Here is a 19,707-nt window from a genome sequence, read left to right as displayed (position 1 = left end):
CACGTGCCCTCACATCTCGTGGTTCCTCATGACGTCGTTTCCTGTTCGGGACGTTAAGGCCCGTGCGCTTTGTTTATCCATGCTCTAGCGGATATCTTCCCCGTCCCTCCCCACCCACAGGCCAGCCCCAATCTCCGCTCCCTTCGTGTTGCAACCTAGTAGCTGATCCTACTTGAACATTTCTTGACAAGATGGCGCGTCGATCAGCTCGTCTGCTCAAGGTACGCGCACATTGCTTTTCTACCGTTTGTTTACATTTACTGATGCGTCTGTTGTAGCGCGAGACTACGCCCTCCGAAGATAGTTGGCACACTGCCTCGTCGCCCAACTTGGGCCTTCCAGATCTTCCAGAATTGCCAGAGCCTGGTATGGCGCGGAAGACGCCCTCGAACGCCTCTGCAGGCCCCAAGGCCCAGTCAAAGTTACCGCAAGCGGCCGCGACACCCACACCTCATAAGAGCAAATCAACCAAGTCGCTCATTGATGACGCCAAGAGCCAAACACCCAAAGATCGCACTCCGATCAAGCCGGCAGGACAGGAGATGCATCCAGCGCATCACCACGCGAGCACAGCGAAGATCCTAGATGAGGCGCGCTGGCTCGGTTTTCAGTCACTGGGTACCGCGCCATCCAAAGCGACCGGCCTGGCGGGTCAGGCAACGCCTTCGAAGACTCCTGTAGCTGCCTCTTCGATGGCCAATGTTGGGTCATCGCCTGACTTCCGCTTCCGCTTCAAGTCGCCTTTCTCGAAACAAGACGAAGCCACGCTGAGCCCAAGCTCGCGCAACATCCTGAAAGACGCTGGGATCGCAGGCACTCCTGGTGGTGGTAGCCGTGCTCTGTTCGGTACGTTAAAGTGATAGTCAACTCAACCTGTTTTGCTTTTTCTAATCGCTATTTTCATATAGGCACGAGCGAGTGGTCCTCCAAGGTCGACGTGTCTCCCCAGCGCAAGATGGCCGAAGCCAAGGGCAAGATGGCTCGCTTCAGCGACGTACATATGAAGCAGTTCAAGAACATGGACTCCATCGCGAACCACCCGTCAGCTTTCCGCGCCGACCCGACACGATTCAAGCCCGTCGTAGGCCAGTCGCTCAAGAAGTCGCCCTCGAAACCAGAGCTCGCGAACCCGGAGACAAACAAACTCAAGCGTACACAGTCGAAGGCGGATCTGGCGGAGCCGAGCTCGAGTGCCGCTGGTGGTCTAAAGCGCACACAGTCGAAGATGGACCTCGCAGGATCTGGAAGCAAGATTCCCCCAACCCCGTTGAAGCGCACTCAATCCAAGATGGACCTCACCGGATCTGCTCTGCCACGCTCCCAGTCAACAGCTCGCATGGCTCCTCCTACACGCGATGGACGACCGGCCTCCCGCGACGGCGACGGCGACCGTAATCCGGTAGCTAAGCGTGTCAAGCGCACCGAGTCTGACGATGCTGCCACCACCCGCCCTGCGTCTCGTGAAAAGATGTCCGATGTCCCAGCCCGCGCAGCTGCTACTCCGGCCCGCAAGAAGACATCTCAAACTGCACTTCCTCGTCTAGCTGCGCGATTGATGACGCCTACAAAGTCGTCTATTGCGCGTTCACAGAGCGTCAAGACTCTGAAGACGACATCGATGATTCCAACCCTAGGAAAGTCGCCTTCCACGAACAACCTGGGAGCTTCGCCATCTGTCAATCGTAGCTTCGAGTCGTCCTCTGCCCGTAATACCTTCTCTCCTCCTAGCAACATTGGCCATCTGCAGACTTTGAGGGACAATGCACGCGAGAGCATGCGCAAGGTATGTCTATCTATGGGCGCTTTCCAACTATCCACTAACATCAGCAGGCAAGCAGCAACTTGCAGCGCGTCCGGTCAATTCTTCGCACGCCAAACCGCAAATTCTCGGACGATCCTAGCAAAATCGCGCCAGGCACTCACATGTCACCCCCGACCATGAGCCTCGACAAAGCACCGTCCCTGGTTCCTGCTACAGCTCCTGTGAAGAAGCAAGTCAACTTCAGCAGTAGTACTTTGGAGCGCGCGTCGCACGACGAGCTGGGCAAATCACCGTCCCCGATGAAGTTCAGGGCAGGCAGTGAAGTGCCTGCTGGTGCCGTGATCTATCCTAGTCTCGGCTCAGGAGCACACAATGGCCCAGATCTTTCTCAAGAGATTGAAACTCTGACCGCTTCTCCATCTCGTCGCCTCACATTCGGTGGTGAAGCTCCTAATCATCCACGTTCCTTTTCCTTCGAGTCCGGCAGCACTGTCAACTTCGGTAGGTCTACGTCTTGCCTCTCTTTACCGACATTTCACTAATTTCCTTTAGGCCCTGTACCGACTGGCACGATCCGTATGGTACGTCCGAGCGATGCGTCTTCTCTTGTCGACGGCACCAAGCGCAAGTTGGAGACCCTACAGGAGACATCTGACAAGGAGAACGATGGACCCAACGACGCCGACATGCGCTCCAACAAGAAGATGAAGCGGACACCTGCACCCGCTCCAAAGGCCCCTGCCAGCGCAAGCAAGCCAGCTCGCCACACCCCAGGACGTACGGGCGCTATCAGCAAGTCAAGGCTCGCCTTCCTTGCTACGCCTAAACGAAGCAGGGCGTAAGCTTGCTTGCCTTGGTCGGAGAATGTGATGCTACTGAGGTGTGTTCGTCATAAGCTGTAGCGAACATGCATCATCCATGATTCGACGGGCATTTGTTCCCAGTTCACTCTTCAGTCATTTGCTGGCGTACTTGTCACGATGTTTGTGCATCGCCTCATGACTTACGATACTTCCTTCTTGTCAAATCTTTGTTCTTTCTCACGTCATAATTGGCATCGGGGCGTAACGGTTCTCCAGGCATAACCCTCAAAATCTTTCCTTTTGTTTCTGGATCTTACGTGTCCGATGGACACTGATCATTACGAGGACGGTACACATGATCAAGCCTAGCTTGTGTATTATACTGAATCAACGATTGCATGACCACCAAATTTCCAACGAGTGATGTGTGAGTTGTGTACTGCGTCAGCAGGGGCGGCAACAAGTCGTGTCGCGTTGTAAAGAAATGTTGAAAATTTTATCAAGCTAGAAGTATACGTTATCTTAGAAACTTAGAAACTATTTCCTTGCTAAGATACAACAGTGTGTATGCAGCGAAGCCTACTGTTCAGTGATTATTCGTAGGTGGGAGACATGTGCAGTCAAGTGGGTCGATGCGGCACCTGGGCGGTCGGAGCTTCCGTACCAGTCGCTCATACTTTTGGCCGATCAACATTGATTCACACCGCCTACAGCCGCCCCCCACTACACAACCAAGGGCTTTTTCTGGCAGCTTACTACGTCATTCGCATACGCGGACTGCTTACGGCCTGCTACACTGGCAGGGCGAGTCTCACACCACCACCGTGGCGTCGCTAAGTAACCTGGTCGACGAATTGAAGAAATCCTTCAACTTCCGCCACTCTCGATCTCTACTAAGCTCCACGACAACTTCTTCGTCAGGCGACACTGAAAACCAGCACACGAACGCGCTATCGAAACTGTTGCGCGCCCTACAGCACCACAGCTTCCACGACGTCGCCGAGTTCCTCACAAACCCTCGCCTCGACGACCCTACCTACCTCACCACCCTTGCTATCGCACTAGCCTCTGTCATCGTCACCATGTCCTGGTTCTCCCGCACCGGCGGAAACTGGGGAGGACGCTTCTCGCCATTTGGCCGTCCAGGCAACTCGCCAAACGCCGGCGTCGTTAACGACTCCGACTTTTCCTACATCACCAACGAAGACCTCCGACGAAATGGTCAAGCGCAAGCGCCCGAAATCGTTGATTGGGATGACAAGAACCCAGAACGGGAGACAGACGTTCTCATCTTCAAGAACGGGCGCACACATTACCCTACACACTTCCCCGCGCACAGCATACGCGATGGAGACCTGAAGATTGGTACAGTTCGACAAGCGGCAGCAAAGAAGCTGGGCGTCGATGACCACAGGCGGATACGCATGTTCTACAAGGGTAGGAATCTGAAGCACGACGAGCGGACTGGACGGGAGGAAGGCCTCCGTGGTGACGGAACCGGTAGTGAGATTCTGGTCACCGTAGGCGAAACCCCAGTCGGTGGCCTAGCACCCGGATCAGAAGACGCACCACAACACGCATACAGCGAGGGAGAGGACGACGATGACGACGACGATGACGTCGACTCTGGCGCGAATACCACAGGCAAGAAGAAGTCCCGCAAGCGCGGCGGCAGGAAGAGCAAGAAGAAGGGTCCTTCTTCGGCAAACGCCTCTGGCACCTCAACACCCGGCTACACAACTGGCGGGGCCGGCGCAGAATACCTCCCTATCCCCTCGCATATCAGCGCGGCACCGCGCCCGAGTCCCACTCCTCCCCCGGCCAAACCCGCCGAGCCCCAAACCCCAATCGGCAAACTCGATGCCATCGCCAGCAAGTTCCACACCGAATTCGTACCCATGTGCGTGCAATTCATGGCCAGCCCGCCAGAAGATAAGGCGAAGAGGACATTCGAATACAAGAAGCTGAGTGAGACTATCTTGACCCAGATCATCTTCAAGCTAGATAGTGTCGAGACGGAAGGTGATCCAGAAGCTAGGCTCAAGCGCAAGGCTCTCGTCAAGGAGGTACAAGGCATGCTGACAAGGCTGGATGAGGCCGGAAAGGCTGGCTAAGCTGTGATTGCAGGCGTGGAAAAATAAGCTCAAGCATCATTACATGGTGCTGTGAGGCGGGGAACTAATTTCGTTAATGGAGATTGCACGTGCATGCTCTCCTTGCTGTCGCTCTACTTTCTTCTCGGGTCTGCATTGGTGATAGTTATCAAGGAGCATCTAGCGAGCGATGCTGATGAGCGGCTAGCGATCGATTTGCGTATCAACATTAACGAAGCTCTTCCCTCTATTTTCTGCTTGTGTGAGGTGTCTGATGCCTGCATCATTGTTCTTTGTATCACCCTCCTGATCCCGTCTGCCTCTCTTTCACCACCTGCATCCTTTATCTCACGCTTTGTCAATGTCCATTGTGTTCATGTCTCTCTAGTTCCTGCCTGCATTCGAAATGCCAAGGGCAAGCTACATTACCAAATGACTTTTCGTACGCATCTTGCACATGAGAAGCAAATCTCAAGTTCGAATGTACTGGAATTTATATCGCTCGTTGGCCATTAACGACTCGCAAGACCACACACCATGAGTACGGAAGCTAGCCACCAATCACTAAGATGTGTTCACGAAGCACTTGCCCGGAATGGCCTCCCACCTATAGGATCCTCCCAAATATTGTCGTCGACATCCATCGATGCTCTCGGCATTACAAGTGTTCCCCGTTTCAAAGCAGCCTCTTACATCACTACCGGGGTTGATCGTGTCAGCAGCAGAGGTACCGACAATCTTATCTCTCATGCCATCCCAATCGACAACTGCGCTCGAATTCTTGAAGCTGTTACCAACAACCGGACACTCCGCAAATCTGAGATCAGATCAAAGAACTATTCTCGCCGCTGGTCGGTTGATTGCTCGGCCTATTCCAGGGGAGGAGATCTGTCGTCAACCAAGAGTGATAGGCATCACGAAGCGCGCAAGTATGATAGTGTCTTCGAAGACACTGATGCGTTCAGGGAAGCAGAAACCTTTAGTCGGGATACCTACACGGGTATTCAGCGGCTAGACGTCTTTGATCGCGACTACATTCCCTCCGCAAAGTCCAGCTATACTGTCCTCGAAACCGCAAACGCATCGATCGAAGAATCTCAGTTTCGCCACTTTCTCACTCTCGGCCCTGACGACGGTTGGTTTCACGACAGTCACATAGACACATCTCTAGACATACTGGAGCGAGCTGCCAACTGCCAAAAACATGGGATCGCAATATGTCGTGTTGGTCAAGGAACCGAGCTCTACACCAGTATGAGGAAAGCACAGGAACTTCAAAATGAGGAGGGAGTATGGTTCGATAGACTGCTGATTGAGAAATGCAGTGACAAAGACTTCATCTTGGTACCGATCAGTAACGCGTACGAAGACGTTTACGAGACAGGCATGGAACGTGAACGTCAGTATGAAGCGGCCAAAACGAACCCCATCACAGAGCCTACGCTCCATGAATCAACTGCAGGTAATCACTGGTCTCTTCTCCTCGTCGACTGTCGCTCTTCGACCATCAAAGGACGCTACTTTGACTCCAGCTACCACGAATCCGCTGGCCTTTTACATCACTACGCAATCGAAGACTCGAACATTTGCAAAGCAGCCCTGATGATCTTGACTGGCGTACGAACGATGCTCAACCATGTCCAACCGGGACGTTTCAATGAGGAAGAGTTTGTGTTTGACATTGACACCCACTGCCCTAACCAAGGCCATGAGAATGTGAGCGGCGAAGAAGACGGCCTGGGTGCCTGTGGCCCTTTCGTATGGGAAATGAGTAAGGAAATCACGCAATACATTGCCGACTGTCGTGAAGACCCCAACTTTCCCGATGTTGGTCAAGTCGACCCTTGTTTACCAGACGGTTACCAGCGCCGTAGGAACTGGGACTCAGCGAAGACGCGTAGGGCAATATGGAATCTCGTGTTGAGAGAGCTGAGAACCCGGGAGTGGTTGAATCGTACTTCGGAATGGATGGATAGTGTGGGACAGAGGATTTCCACGCCGGGGGACGGTGTGGCAGGTTTGAGATCTTGGCTGAAAGGAAAGGGATTGGTCGAGATGACCTTTTGGGATCCATGGGGGCTGGAGAGTGAGCTGGCGCCTCAATTTGGGCGGCCGGTTATAGTAGGCTTATAACCTTGTCACTTTTTCGATATCTCTCGAATGTATAGCGCAAAGAGGGATGCTCATGAAACATATCGAAATCTTTCAAGATACCAGTCCTGACTTGGTGATTGGGGAAGTTGAGAACAGTATGTTGCGAACTTTAGAATCTTGATAAGCTGTCAAACTATGGCGATTGCTTAGGATCTTGATCTTAAAGGCCATGCCACGGGTCCCAGAAATAATCCGCAGTTATCCTTTCTCTCCTGGCCGCCAGCCAATCTTTCCACCCGGGCTGCCCATCTGTCTTCCACCAGTCATGCGTACCATTGAGCCAAACCCTCGACCTTCGTTCCAGTTCAAGCAGGTCCTTTATATTTTTCCGCGTCGCCCCCGAATCCCAACACCAACGTTGCTCAAAGCCAGTGGGCAAGGTGATGTCAATGTCAACATGTCGACCCAGACGGTGAGCGTCTTCATGACATTCGATGATATACTGTACCATATCTTTTGCGAAAGCCCATACAAAAGGCCCACAGGCGCCGCCACCGTCAGCGTAGCACTGGTTGTGGAGCTTTTGGTTTGGGCAGCGCGTTTCTCGGTGGAGGTTAGTGTCAAGCGTTGCTTGGTCGATCTTGTAGTCTGGTCGCGTTTCCGCATAGATTCTGCTGAAGCCACGAAGTAGGACCATAGCCGCTTCCAAGTTGCTGGGCGTACCATCGGAGTCATAGTGTCGTGCATGGATAATCGGCTGGTGACAGTCGATGATTACCAAGGTCCAATGTGTGCCGAGCAAATGGCCGCTTTGATCTCCGGCGTGTATCCTTTTCCAGCCATTACTCACGGGAATCATGACGAACTTGTTTGTTCCTATCGTCTTCTGCAGCGCTTCCCCGGCTTCCAAAGTCGCGGTCTCGTCGCGGCCAACCGTGTACAATTCCGCAGCGAAAGGCGTACCGAGAATGGCGATGTCGTGATATTCGCATCCAAGCATACGGTAGATGGCGTCGAGGCCAATGTCCAGAACTTCATCATAGAACCAGACTCCGATGTGATCAATCTCGCCGAAGTGTTCGTTGTGAAGCTGAGCCCTTTCCGTCTCGAGGTACACCATGTGCTTGTCGCGGTCTAGCTCACTAGTACTACGCTTATGCCTTTGAAGCACAAAATCTCTTTCCACGGCATCTTCTACCGCTCCGCCATCGTCCTTGCTCAAGTGAGGGTATCGGTGATCCGGCGTTTGGTACAAGTCGACAGACCATCGCCGGCGTAAACAAGGAACTGTGCGGGCACTGCCACATGCCTCATGTATTTTATCGTCGCGATCCTCCGTTAAAAGAGCGCCGGACCGAGTGGTGTGCGTATGTCGTGTGCGAATGCGCTCGATCGTTATAGACTCGTCCAGATCGATCTGGGAGAGACCTTTGGTACTTAAGAAATCATTCAATATGTCTTGTTCGCTTGCTACGAGCGCTTCAGATGAGCTCTGGATCTTTTGGAAAAGGTGCCTGCGTTGGTCCATCATCGCAAAGTCCTTCTTTCCCTCTTCATCGACAGAGGTGAGCTTGAGGCACAACGCTAAAGCCACAGTCGTGAGGTATACATCAGAAGGCTTTGAGTATGCTGGAGAGCATATAGCCTTTGTCTAAGCGGCTTTTGTTGGTATTGTTGTGATGTCATCAGCTTTGTGGCTGTACGACCCCTTGATCACTAAACAAAGAATGGGTGAGTGACAAAAGGTCAATGAGTGACTGAGTGTGTACAAACCTAATGATGACACATGGCGATGAAGTAGTCAAATGGACCTGCTACATGGTCTTTGCGTAGTCACTACATGTGGAAAGGACAGCCATGAAATCTAAGGCACCTGGCACCCACGACGTTGGATTAAGGATCACATTTTCGACGTTGGATTAAAGTTCGAAACAGCTATGAAAAGCCCTCCGTGGATCTGAGCTAGGATTACCAGCCGTCGGCCTGTGCTACACTAAGGAAGGGGAGTCAGTTCCCAGGAGACAAAGTGTCGGAGTCGGAGTGGGTGTGTCGGTCTCGGTCTCGGGATCACCCTAGCCTTTTTCGTTCGGTGGACGTTCGCCCGAGCCCGTCACAGAAACTGACTAGAGTACCCGAGCATCTCCCGCTTTTCAAAATGCCCTTGTTTTGTGCATACGCCACCCTGTGGAGACTGTTTTACCTTGTCTACGGGTCTGTCCTCGCGTTATGGGGGTGGAGCCTGTTGACGGCGTGTCAGTACCACGTGGGACCGCGCCATAGCGGAGGCGACGATCAGGTCATGCTAGGATCAATGGATGATGAGTAAACAGTACTTGTGCGACTTAGGCTAAAGGTATACAACGCTTGTTAGAGCGAGACTCTGACGAAAAGGTACATGGTAGGCGCGCCCCACTGAGCGGTGCCACGTTCGCTTTTGATTGCTCGACTTGACTACTTCAAAGACCAGACACCATTTTCCTCAATGATGTCAATCGGCCTGTTTTCATCGAGCGATCTTCTGCCTGCCTCGAGAATTGCGGTCGTCGCGATAGTGTTCTTCAGGGTTGGGAGTGGCCGCGCGTCTAGCTGTTCGAGTGTGACCTCGCCTGCGTTGAGCTTGTTGACGGCATCAACGAACTTCTCAAAAGAGATGTATCCGTAGCCGATCTGGCCTGCGAAGTTGCCCTCCTCATCGGGAGCGTACTTCATGTAAAATCTGTAAGTGGTTAGTACGCAGTGGGATGACTTTGCGATGTTTGGACTCACGGGTTGTACCAGAGGAGACCACCCTCGTCGTCAGTAACGTCGTAACCGCGCTTGGCCTGATTGACGCGGATTTCTCCTGTAGATGCCATGTAGTGGAAGTACTGATTCGAGTGTACACCGGCTTTCTGAGGCGCTGCCCAGCCAGCTGTGTAAACACCTGTTCCGACCTTGCTAGGGTCATCCTTCTTCACCCAGTTGGTGAGCAGTGTGATGGTATCCTCGGTAGCAGGATCGCAGCCCAGCCCTGTTGCAATGCCCTTTGCAGCACTAGCCATGACGCGTACTGGCTTCCAATCGGGGATCATGGACTCGTTGATGTCGATGTGGTGAGAATTGAGGTAGTAGGAGATGTCAGAATCGATACCCGCCCAGGCCTTGAACGTCTCCAGTTGGCTCCTGATCGAAGTATTAGCAAATAGAGTCTTCGATTTAGTAGGGGTTGAATGTACTTTGGCTGGCTCATGTAGGAGTAGAAGTAGTTGAAATCGCCCAGCTTCTGCGCCCGGAAACGCGCATCAGCATACGCAGGATCGTATCGCTTGTGGTGCTCAATGTAAACGAAGACATTGTGTTTCTTCGCAGCTGCCAAAAGCGCCTGGTGATGTTCCAGGAGCTTCACCGCGGGCTTCGTGATGAGGACGTGGATTCCGCGTTCGATGGCGTACAGAGCGATCGGGTAGTGAGTGGTGTCAGGTGTGAAGATGGTGACTATGCAACGTCAATGGGAGGAGGCAATTGAGCGGATGTATATTGCAACTCACTAGCACTGCCCTTTGGAAGCGCGTCAATCGCTGTCTTGTACGCATTCGGATCGGTTTTGCCTTCCTTTGGGAACTCCTCAAATGACACGTCCAAGTTGTTGTATGCCTCGGAAATGTTCTTCTGGAGATGCTCGCCTGGCAAATATCAGCATGCCGGACATGGTGAAACCGTCCAGATGCTGTGCGACTCACGGATTGCGGGGAATTTGCCGCCCGATGTGCCCACCATAGACAGCTTGCCCACTTTGCCGCGTCTTCGAAGGTCGAACAGCGTCAGGCCTACGACACCGACCTTCTTGTCCGACTTGGAGGCGCCCCCTCCGACGAATCCTGTCGTGTACTCTCCAGTACCGACCTGGCGTGCAATTAGCATTGACATGCGACGCGCCGCAGATGTGAGGGGCAACGTACCATGAGTACTTCTACAGGCGCCATGTTGCAGTAGTTTTGCAGGTTTGAGAGATTTTGTAGATGATAGAGAGGATTGACAGCTACCGTCTTGATCTCGAGCAAGATGAGACGAGACAAGAGCTGGAATTGAAGGGGATGCGCTGCTTCAATACCCGACACAGCTTCGTCGGCCTTTGACCACTTATCGATAGCGACGGAAGATATATGACCCAGCAACGCGATGAGGGGCACGAGGCCTCACGCGTGCTACCGGCAGCCGCGGCCGGATGACGTTGCATCATTCGAGGCCTTGGTCATGGTGGGGGCTGTGTCTTGCTCAGCGCGGCGGTTTGCATCAGTTTCCGATGGCCGTGGCGTCTCCAAGCCGTCGAGGAAGCAGCGAGGCTCGTCTCGACATGGCGGAGTTGTCTTGGAGTAATTCCTTGGGGCACGCGCGGTGGTTGACGTTTATTGCGTTCCGAGGGGTAACGAGGTTCCCCAGAGGCCAAGGAAAGAGCGACACTGGCTTCCCCCACGCGCGTGCCCACCTGCTATTGGTGGAAGAATGCCACCCCGTCCACGACAGCCGTGCTGTGCCACTATGTTCGACAGCTAACCCTGCCCCAGGTGCAGCTCTATCCCATCAGACAACCGCCGACTTTAGTCACTCTCATAGAAAAGGCCGCAGAATGTCCCGCATTTCGCCCAGTGGTGTCCCGAACTCGCCAGATGGCCCACAGCCCTGCACCCAACCTCCAGTCTAGCCCTCGCCGTTGCGGTCCTTGGCGAATCAAACATGACCATTTGACGAGATCTTGAACGGTAGAGCCACTGAGACACGCCAGTCCATGTGGGATGGGAAGTGAGCTCTGCCGAACTTAGCTCCTCTGACTTACTTTGCGCCGATTACCTCCATCTCGCTGCTATATTAAAGCTGACCGAACCCGTGTGTGCATCATCTTTATTGTTCGCCCCTTCCTCTCCCCCGAAACTTCCGTACTCATATGTTACTTGCCTTGTTCTTTTCCAGTCTCAACTCTTCTTGACTATACATACCACAAAGATGACATCAAACGGAAACGGGGCCAATGGCCACTCCAAAGAGCGTACTCCTCTTCGGCCAGGCATTTACTCGCCCACGATGACGTTCTTTGACCCCGAGACCGAGGAGCTAGATATCCCTACCATCAAGAAGCACGCAGTACGACTTGCCGAGGCTGGCCTTGTTGGTCTCGTCACAATGGGATCCAACGGAGAGGCTGTCCATCTGTCACGGGCTGAGAAGACCGCTGTCACGCAAGCAACCCGTGAGGCCCTCGACGAGGCTGGCTATCAAAACGTCCCGGTCATTGTCGGTGCTTCTGAACACGGCATAAAGCTTACCATTGAGCTCTGCAAAGAAGCAGAGGCGGCGGGTGGCGAGTACGTTCTTACTGTCCCTCCCAGCTATTACCGCTATGCCATCGACGAAGACGCCATTTACGAGTACTTTACCAAAGTCGCAGACGGCTCACCACTCCCAATCATTCTATACAACTACCCAGGAGCTGTTGCCGGCATCGATATGGACAGCGACCTCATCATCAAGCTTGGAAAGCACCCAAACATTGTTGGTACCAAGTTCACATGCGGTAACACTGGCAAACTCACGCGTGTCGCCCTTGCTACCAACGCCTGCACAATGAAGAGCGAAGGTAGTGGCTACATGGCCTTTGGTGGCATGGCCGACTTCACAGCTCAGACTGCTGCTAGTGGCGGATCGGGAATCATCGCTGGTGGTGCGAACGTCCTGCCGAAGACATGCGTCAAGGTCTGGAACCTATGGGCAGAAGGCAAATACGACGAAGCCATTGAACTTCAGAAGGTACTCAGCAAAGGCGATTGGGTTCTCACAAAAGCAGCTATTCCTGGAACCAAGTCAGCACTCCAGTCGTATTACGGCTACGGCGGATACCCCCGCCGGCCACTCAAGAGGCTTCCGCAAGAGAAAGTCGATGCAGTTGCAGAGGGCATCAAGGAAGTTATGGAGGTGGAGAAGAAGTTATAGTTGCTTTCAGTTGTGTTTCCTTGCGTTCATGGTTAGTTGCACTGCCTTTTCTCCGCCCATACTTGTTGACATTGGGGGGCAAAAGCGTCCGTCTGCATTTACGATGCTTCCGTTATCATGTACAGCCGTACCACAATAGATATCCTTTTTGGTTGTTCTCGTCGTGGAACTCGTTTTTGAGTGGGGCAATCCAACGTAGCTGACTGCACCGGAGGTTCCGAGCTTGCGCCTTCCTAGCTGCATTGTCACGTGCTAGCGCGAAAACATCGCACCTGCCTTGCAGTCCCAATGCACCATCGTAGAACAGCAACACACTCCCTCGCGCCACCTTTGCCTGCCTTCAGTCACCATCTCTCAGCCTCACCAGTCGGCTGCTTGCTGCCATTCCAATACCCAGTCGCGTCTAGAACCTAGCTGCCCTAGCGACTAGCGACGCAGCATCCTTGCCATGGCGATCGAAATATCGGACGCAAAAACTAGATCGCACACCAACGTTTCGCCGCCTTTGCCATTCCAAGGTTTTCTGCCCGAGCGGTAGTCGCGGTACCTATCACAGCCGGCGTTTTGTCTTGCATGTTGAGCTCAGCCTCGGCCGATGCCGAAGCTTCTGGCCATGTGAATGTGACACGGCACATACGTGCGTTCCCAGCTTAACAGCTGTAGAGTGTACATTGGCACTTTGGAAAATATCTACAGTTCGCTGGCCTGATTGTAGCACAGCTAATCGCCCAAAAAGCGCCATCCACAGCTGCATGCAGCTGATCGCATGCGCCTGTTTACGTGTCTTCATAACCACGCGTCGAAAAAGAAATTATAGTTGTACAACGTTCCAGCCAGGTATCCAGCCCGCAGGCTTGTCCGAGTCGCTCCAGACGCCGAATCCCACAAACTTGCTTCGATTGATTTGCGGCTCACTTATATGGCCAATCCGTTTCCTAAACTTGTCCAGCGATACAAGGATAGGACTTCCCGCCGCTTCGCAGGCGTCATCTCTCTGGCGTGGCCGTGGCCTTTTATTTGCGCTAATGTCGAGATCATCACTTTGCGGAAGTTTCTCTGTGTCTCGTTAGCGCTGTCACATCCAGAGACCGGAGTGATGCGGCTTACCTGATACTCGGTGTTCAGAGTCACAACGGCCGCCTCGTGTGCCCTGACAATGGTTTCGCACGCTCGAATAACCCCGTCATTGGTCTCGGTCGATAGCTTGTCCGCTAGAAGGAGCAGGATCAGACTTCCTTGCAGGAGATACATGCCGAACAAGTAGGGCATAAACGACAGATCCGGATCAACGTCCAGTATGACTTCTACCGCATGCGCAGCGGATATCGCGTTGGAAGTCGCAGCAAGGAAGGACTGTGAGCAAATCCACATGTTGTCGTCCTCCAATAGTGCCACCGGATCCCATTTGCCGTGTAACAGGATATGCAACACGTGCATGATGTGGGTGGCATATGCCGCGACTTTCCTCGTCTGATGCATCCACTCGCTCCGAACTGGGTCTGGGGTGCTGTTGGCCTGCGCTTCCTCATTCGAGCCGCAGCCATGTTGTGCCTTGAAGTCCTCGATGCTGTACGCGTACCGTTCTAACTGGCGGGTGATTTCTGCCTCGTGGAGCTCCCAGGATGTCCGTTGACCGAATCTTGGATGGTTCTTCTGTGCATTCAGATCTACAATATCTCCGAGAATCGTCATCAAGGGCAGGAAGAAACCGAAAATGTCATGCCTATAAAGGTTAGCCTCGTGTTCAGACTCATCGTCATGCGCCAAAGAAACTCCCGCTAGAGTATCTTTGGCCGCGGTCCATACGTACGATGTGCACTCAAAATTGAGTCCCCGTTTCCGTGACCCTGGGTGGCCAGTGTAGAACTCGCCCGCCTGCCAGAGGGTGTCAGGAACCGGCTGGAACAAGTCCTCGCATTCGTTGTCAAGCATCGCCAACGGTCGGTTGTAGCAGAGTCCAAGGTGCCGGTCAACCATGTACAGCAACCACCACAGTCGGCGCCTTTCTTCCTTCATCTCTTCCACGATTGCTGCAGATGGTGTGCCCACGGGTGCCTGCGCGCTGGCGCCTTCCGGCATACCCGCCTCAATCTCCTTCTCTGTTGCAGCTGTCTCTCGCTCTTTCACAGGTCCTTGTGGCAGTTCTCGGCCTAATTTTAGTTCTCGAGCCAGCGACCATGCCGCGTTCCACCACCGCAAAGAAGCCGCTTTGTATTCGCTCGCGGACGTCACGACTCCCAGGTTGATGTACGTAGCGACATCATCCAGGGTGCTGGTGGGTGGCATTGCTCCGTCGGGTCTTCCATCGTATCGTCCTATAGCTCGGTCAACCCCGAAAGCGTCGTGTGCGGCAGATGTCAAGCCAGGTCCAGGAGCGAAACCGTGAGAAGATGGAGAGTGGACAAGAGGCTTGAGCAGATCTACTGTAAGCTTCCACAGCTTCTGGCTGATGATAGCTCTGGCAGACGGCGAAGATGTCAGATAGCTCGCTTCACTCGTCTGGGCAGCGACCCATAGCATGCTTGATAACAGAGCGGGGCTGCATTTCCTGGGCTTGTGTTGTCGGAGGAAACTTCGCTTCCTGAAAACGGATCCGAGAATGTACGGCGAAACCGGTTCCATGAATACCGACGAGGAACTTTGGAAGTAGAATTCGAGGAGATCGCATGCGGTGGTGACATTGAGTATCGGTCCTAGGTGGGGTAGTAGTGGCCCCAAAACAGGGTATCTGCAAGCGGCGATGGCGGCGCCGTTCTGGGAGGAGTTCGCGCTCACTCCAGACTGTGGTGATCCGGTGTCTACAGAACCATAGCTGTGTGGAGACGATTGCCTTCCTGTTGCTTGGTACTGCATTGGATACGTCATGTTGGCGTACTCCGGAGGGATCGAAACCGGTGTACCATTAGGACCAGGAATAAGGTGCATGCCTGTGACTGTCAGCGGCGCTGCTAATATACCACGTATCGCAGATACGCTGGGAGGGTTTCAAGTAACATACGAGACAAACGAGACATGTACACAGACTGGGAGTTCTGTGAAGCACTCCGAGCTCGGCCATCGTACGTACCGTTCATGGCGTACATCAGCTCTTCGCGAGGCATCTCGGCATGCATTGCCGGGTACGCAGCACCAGAACCAAGAAGCAATGGGTCGATCATCATGTGGTTGACAGGTGGATCGAATGTCGTGCCAGGGTTCAGAGCTTGCCAGTCACCTGCAGGCAGACCACCTTTGCCGGCTGGGAAATGTTGTACAACTGGTGTTGCTTCAGACTGCGACCAAACATCTTCCTCCATCTCTGCCATTACGCCGGGCCTCTCGTAATAACTCGAAATTCCATTGGGGGTTTGCGGACTACCACTGGCAGCTGCCTCTTCTCGCTGCTTCTGGATGTGCCTCGGGACCTGCGACTCGTTAGCTACTCGATGCACTTCATATGCGCGATATACACGCGATACCGAATGCTTCACGTTGAGGGACAAGGTTGTTGATGGTTGGAGGTGCTTACTTTTCCGCGTCGTTTCTTTTCGCGGTTGTACTGGCAGACGTACTCGAGCTCTATGCAGCGCGAACACGGAGCTTGGCCGTTGCATCTTGTTCTCATTCGATGGCAATGATCGCATGCTCGGCTCACTCTTCGCTTCACGGGTGCCGAGCCACGACGTTCAAGCTTGGGTGTCTCTGCTGTTGTGGTCTCCATGGTTGCGTCTGTGAGTTGGGATGACGACTATGACTTCAACCGGCCGCCGTTGTCCCTACATAAGATCAGCATCAGACGGCCCCCACCAAACACGGCCGACGTACTACTATGTTCCAATGTGGCGACTCGATTTGAGAGCAGCGATTTGCGAGGGAACGGCAGTTTGTGCACGCGGGTGACGTCGCGGGAGTACTTGAGGACGAAGGAGTCGGTTGCCGGAAATCTGGGGACGACCACGGGTCATGCGATACTTGGGGAGCATATGTGGGCCTCCGACAAAGCTTTGGGTGCCGAGGGTACACCCCGACTGTGAAATGTCCTAAGCTGCAAAGACGATTCCAAGGGTCAGTGTGACGATCTGTGGCTTGAAGATTCCATGCGTCCACGCGGGCTTCGAGAAGCGAGATCAACTGGAGAGCAATATCAGAAGACGCAATGTTTAATTCGAGCATTCATGGATGTATGAAAGCTACGACCCATTGGCTACGGCAACCAGGCTCTGGGGCAAGACGTGGCAAGGGTCAGGAACACCGTAGCAGGGGACCGTAGCAAGGGTCAGAAAATCCTACCGCATGATTCGAGCATGGCTAAATACAAATTAGCCGGTGGGAGATGCGCTGCGCAGCGTCGGCGCTAGGAGCGAACCGCAGAGAGCCCCGCTTCTTCGAAGTTCACACCGCACGTCAGCTTCCCGCCAATCCTTGCCTGCGCCGACTACCAATACCTCCTGGCACTTTCTCCAGGTTGTGGCTTGTAGCGCCTGACCATGAATAAGACCCCGAAGCTCTTGCGCAACATGCGTGTCGGAGGTATCATCTTAACGCGCCCGCTATAGCCCCCCTTCGCCGATATTTGGCGCGCCACATTGGGAGCGCTGCTGGTTTGGAATGCCCTCATCTGCTGAAACGGCTTCCGTCCCGTTTCATGGTACCTGGACATCATTGGCGTGCCCTTGCCCGTCAAGGACCAGACGTCAGAACGTCAAAAATATGCACGCTGCCATGGCATCTGAAACCCGATACCTGATACCGACAACGATCTTCTCGTGAAGGCATGGCACGACCTTTGCGCTACGCCCAATGATATCCACACCCGGTCCCACTCCCTTGAAGGAGCGTGCGTGAGTCTCGACCCGCGGACAAGCTTATATTTCAGTATCCACAAAGGAGTCATTAGTACTGAGCGTCGCCGGGCTGCTAACACGAGTATTCGAGCGCACACCGCGACAGCTACGTTGGTTGAAGCGTGAGCTAGGTGTGTCGGTGGATTTTGGCCAAACTTTGTTATGTGGCTTCGCGGTCCCCGCCATGCAGGAGAAGCCAAGCAGTCCTAGGGCCTCCAAGCGACGTTGTAGTGCCTGCAAACCCACCTCCGATATGTGGTCGGCCCAACGTCACCGTTTTTCGTCTATATGCGGAACACCGCGAACTGGCCGTATAATCCTTCTGCCAGCACACCAACAACGTGAACGGTCCAACGACTAATGAACTGGCCGCAATAGCTCTGGAACCAAAAGTCCAACATTGGATCCGCTTATAACTTCATCGAACGGAGACTATCCAGGCATCCTGCGCTTATCTCAGGTACGCGCTACACGGCAAGTTCTCGAAGACTCAAACTTGGAAGCCTCCTCGGGTGTCTTGACCAGTTCGTCAGAGTCTTGCAGCTGGGTCATCAGACCCACGTGGGCGCCATCCGTTGAACAAAACTCTCCTCAGCTGAAACCGTTGGCCGATGGAAAGGGATGGCACTGCTCCCTGGCTCCGTGCCAACGATCTTCATAATTCTGCCCAATTTTGTCGTCACATACTGAGAGTTTGATCCACACCAAGACGAGGGCAGCGCCTGCCGGCCCGTTGAACTAGCTTGCAGCCTCGCAGAATATCAGATGCTGCACCACCACTGAAGTGTTGACTTCTCCGGCCCTACAGGTAGACAGTAAGATTGCTTCATTCTGAGAGGCTGCGCGTTGCGACCACGAGGGGGGCCCGCAATACATCTGCAAGTTCCAGTGCGAGGGCCCGCACAATGAACATGCATAAGGGCAGGGCCCCTTCACTCTGGCTTCGACAAGATGACCAATCTGTGCCTTCTGGGTCCTCTCGCCTGCAGACAGGCGCCAAAGCTCATCCTCTTTGTGTCAAGCCCCGAGACGTGTGACCATACAGCTTTGGCCTTCCTATCTCCGTAAGAGTCAAGCTGATGCAGGATCCCACTCACATTGTACTCATGAACGCAATTGTCCGGATCATAATCTATTGAAAGCCATGTTTCCCCACAAAAGATGGGTTTGGATTGCAGTTTGGCGACTGCGTCTGCTCATGCAGTTCGACAGTTCGAGGCCTCAAGGCTTGTTGCCAGCTTGCGACGCTTCACTCGCCCTGGCTTATTCACCATTCACAGACCGGATCCCCGCACGTATTTGCTGAATTTTTGCTCCTTTCCTGTAATATGGAACGACATTATTCCAGCCACACACAGAGGTTATTCAATATGGGCGGGAGACGTGTTCAGTGCATATTGTACTTACTGCTAGATCAAGGCTTCAACACCGGGACACTCGTGATCAAGCGCAGTTGAGTTCACTATGACCATCCCCAGACTATATACTCCTGAGCAATATGAGCTGGAACTCAGACTCGCTAGTTAGGTACTATGGCATGCAGCAGGACCTGCCTCTGTCATGTACCCCAGATTTTCCAACCAGTGAAGCCGGGAACGTGGCCTACACCAAACCTGGGGAACTGACAGCGTCGGTTGAACGGACGGTCCACCCGCTTCGCAAAGACGATGCTTGTCTGCCCTGTAAATCTTATGACCCGCTTCGCTCGACTATACTCTAGGAGGTGCGATGTTCACCGTTGAGATCGATCCGTGACAGCTCTGCGGGGGCGCCGCCTACCGCGTCGGCTATGGCAGAGGCGAAATAGCCGTAGTATAACAGCTACGGCTCGAAACCTCACAGCTGGGGCATCAGGCTTCCTCAGACCCTTGAGGCTTAACCGGCTCATTCTAGCGAGCCTAATCGTCGTTGCCGCCGTCGCAGAGCAGCGTGCGATCATGCAGCCTGCAGCTGATCGAGCAATAATGCGGGGAGAGTATCAGACTGGGGAATGGACTGATGGTGTTGCGGGACGCAAGTCTGACGCATGCTGCATGGAGGAATAACTGATGAAAGGCGCCACGCCTGTTGGTGGCTCAAAATAGTCCGTCCTGCTGATACAGGTGCAGGCACCACTATGGGTGAGATGCAGGTGCTCTGCACAAACCCGGGGCGATATACATGCTCCC

At 53.7% G+C, this 19,707-nt stretch overlaps 5 protein-coding genes across 5 annotated transcripts; 3 read left to right on the top strand and 2 right to left on the bottom strand.

Moving 5' to 3' along the window:
- Positions 1-191: 191 nt before the first annotated feature.
- On the top strand, positions 192-4,679 carry J4E86_001929 (uncharacterized protein; the record flags this gene model as incomplete). The annotated part of the gene is made up of 6 exons (XM_051442492.1): positions 192-221; positions 279-846; positions 909-1,783; positions 1,831-2,263; positions 2,315-2,600; positions 3,317-4,679. The coding sequence occupies 6 exons, from the start codon at positions 192-194 to the stop codon at positions 4,677-4,679; spliced, it is 3,555 nt and encodes a 1,184-aa protein (XP_051306080.1).
- Positions 4,680-5,195: 516 nt separating this feature from the next.
- On the top strand, positions 5,196-6,791 carry J4E86_001928 (uncharacterized protein; the record flags this gene model as incomplete). The annotated part of the gene is made up of 1 exon (XM_051442491.1): positions 5,196-6,791. The coding sequence occupies one exon, from the start codon at positions 5,196-5,198 to the stop codon at positions 6,789-6,791; it is 1,596 nt and encodes a 531-aa protein (XP_051306079.1).
- Positions 6,792-9,203: 2,412 nt separating this feature from the next.
- Positions 9,204-10,714, bottom strand: J4E86_001927 (uncharacterized protein; the record flags this gene model as incomplete). The annotated part of the gene is made up of 6 exons (XM_051442490.1): positions 9,204-9,468; positions 9,519-9,914; positions 9,968-10,226; positions 10,280-10,414; positions 10,472-10,634; positions 10,691-10,714. The coding sequence occupies 6 exons, from the start codon at positions 10,712-10,714 to the stop codon at positions 9,204-9,206; spliced, it is 1,242 nt and encodes a 413-aa protein (XP_051306078.1).
- A 1,018-nt stretch (positions 10,715-11,732) lies between these two features.
- On the top strand, positions 11,733-12,716 carry J4E86_001926 (uncharacterized protein; the record flags this gene model as incomplete). The annotated part of the gene is made up of 1 exon (XM_051442489.1): positions 11,733-12,716. One exon carries the CDS (start codon positions 11,733-11,735, stop codon positions 12,714-12,716), a length of 984 nt encoding a protein of 327 aa, XP_051306077.1.
- Positions 12,717-13,631: 915 nt separating this feature from the next.
- On the bottom strand, positions 13,632-16,416 carry J4E86_001925 (uncharacterized protein; the record flags this gene model as incomplete). The annotated part of the gene is made up of 5 exons (XM_051442488.1): positions 13,632-13,772; positions 13,824-14,439; positions 14,527-15,643; positions 15,715-16,120; positions 16,351-16,416. The coding sequence occupies 5 exons, from the start codon at positions 16,414-16,416 to the stop codon at positions 13,632-13,634; spliced, it is 2,346 nt and encodes a 781-aa protein (XP_051306076.1).
- Positions 16,417-19,707: the final 3,291 nt, after the last annotated feature.

The sequence above is a fragment of the Alternaria arbusti genome (assembly GCF_024043155.1).
Source record: "Alternaria arbusti strain BMP 1465 chromosome Unknown scaffold_2, whole genome shotgun sequence".
Classification (NCBI taxonomy): Eukaryota; Fungi; Ascomycota; class Dothideomycetes; order Pleosporales; family Pleosporaceae; genus Alternaria; species Alternaria arbusti.
Note: the sequence above shows the minus strand (reverse complement) of the source record. Positions and strands in the feature narration are given on the sequence as shown.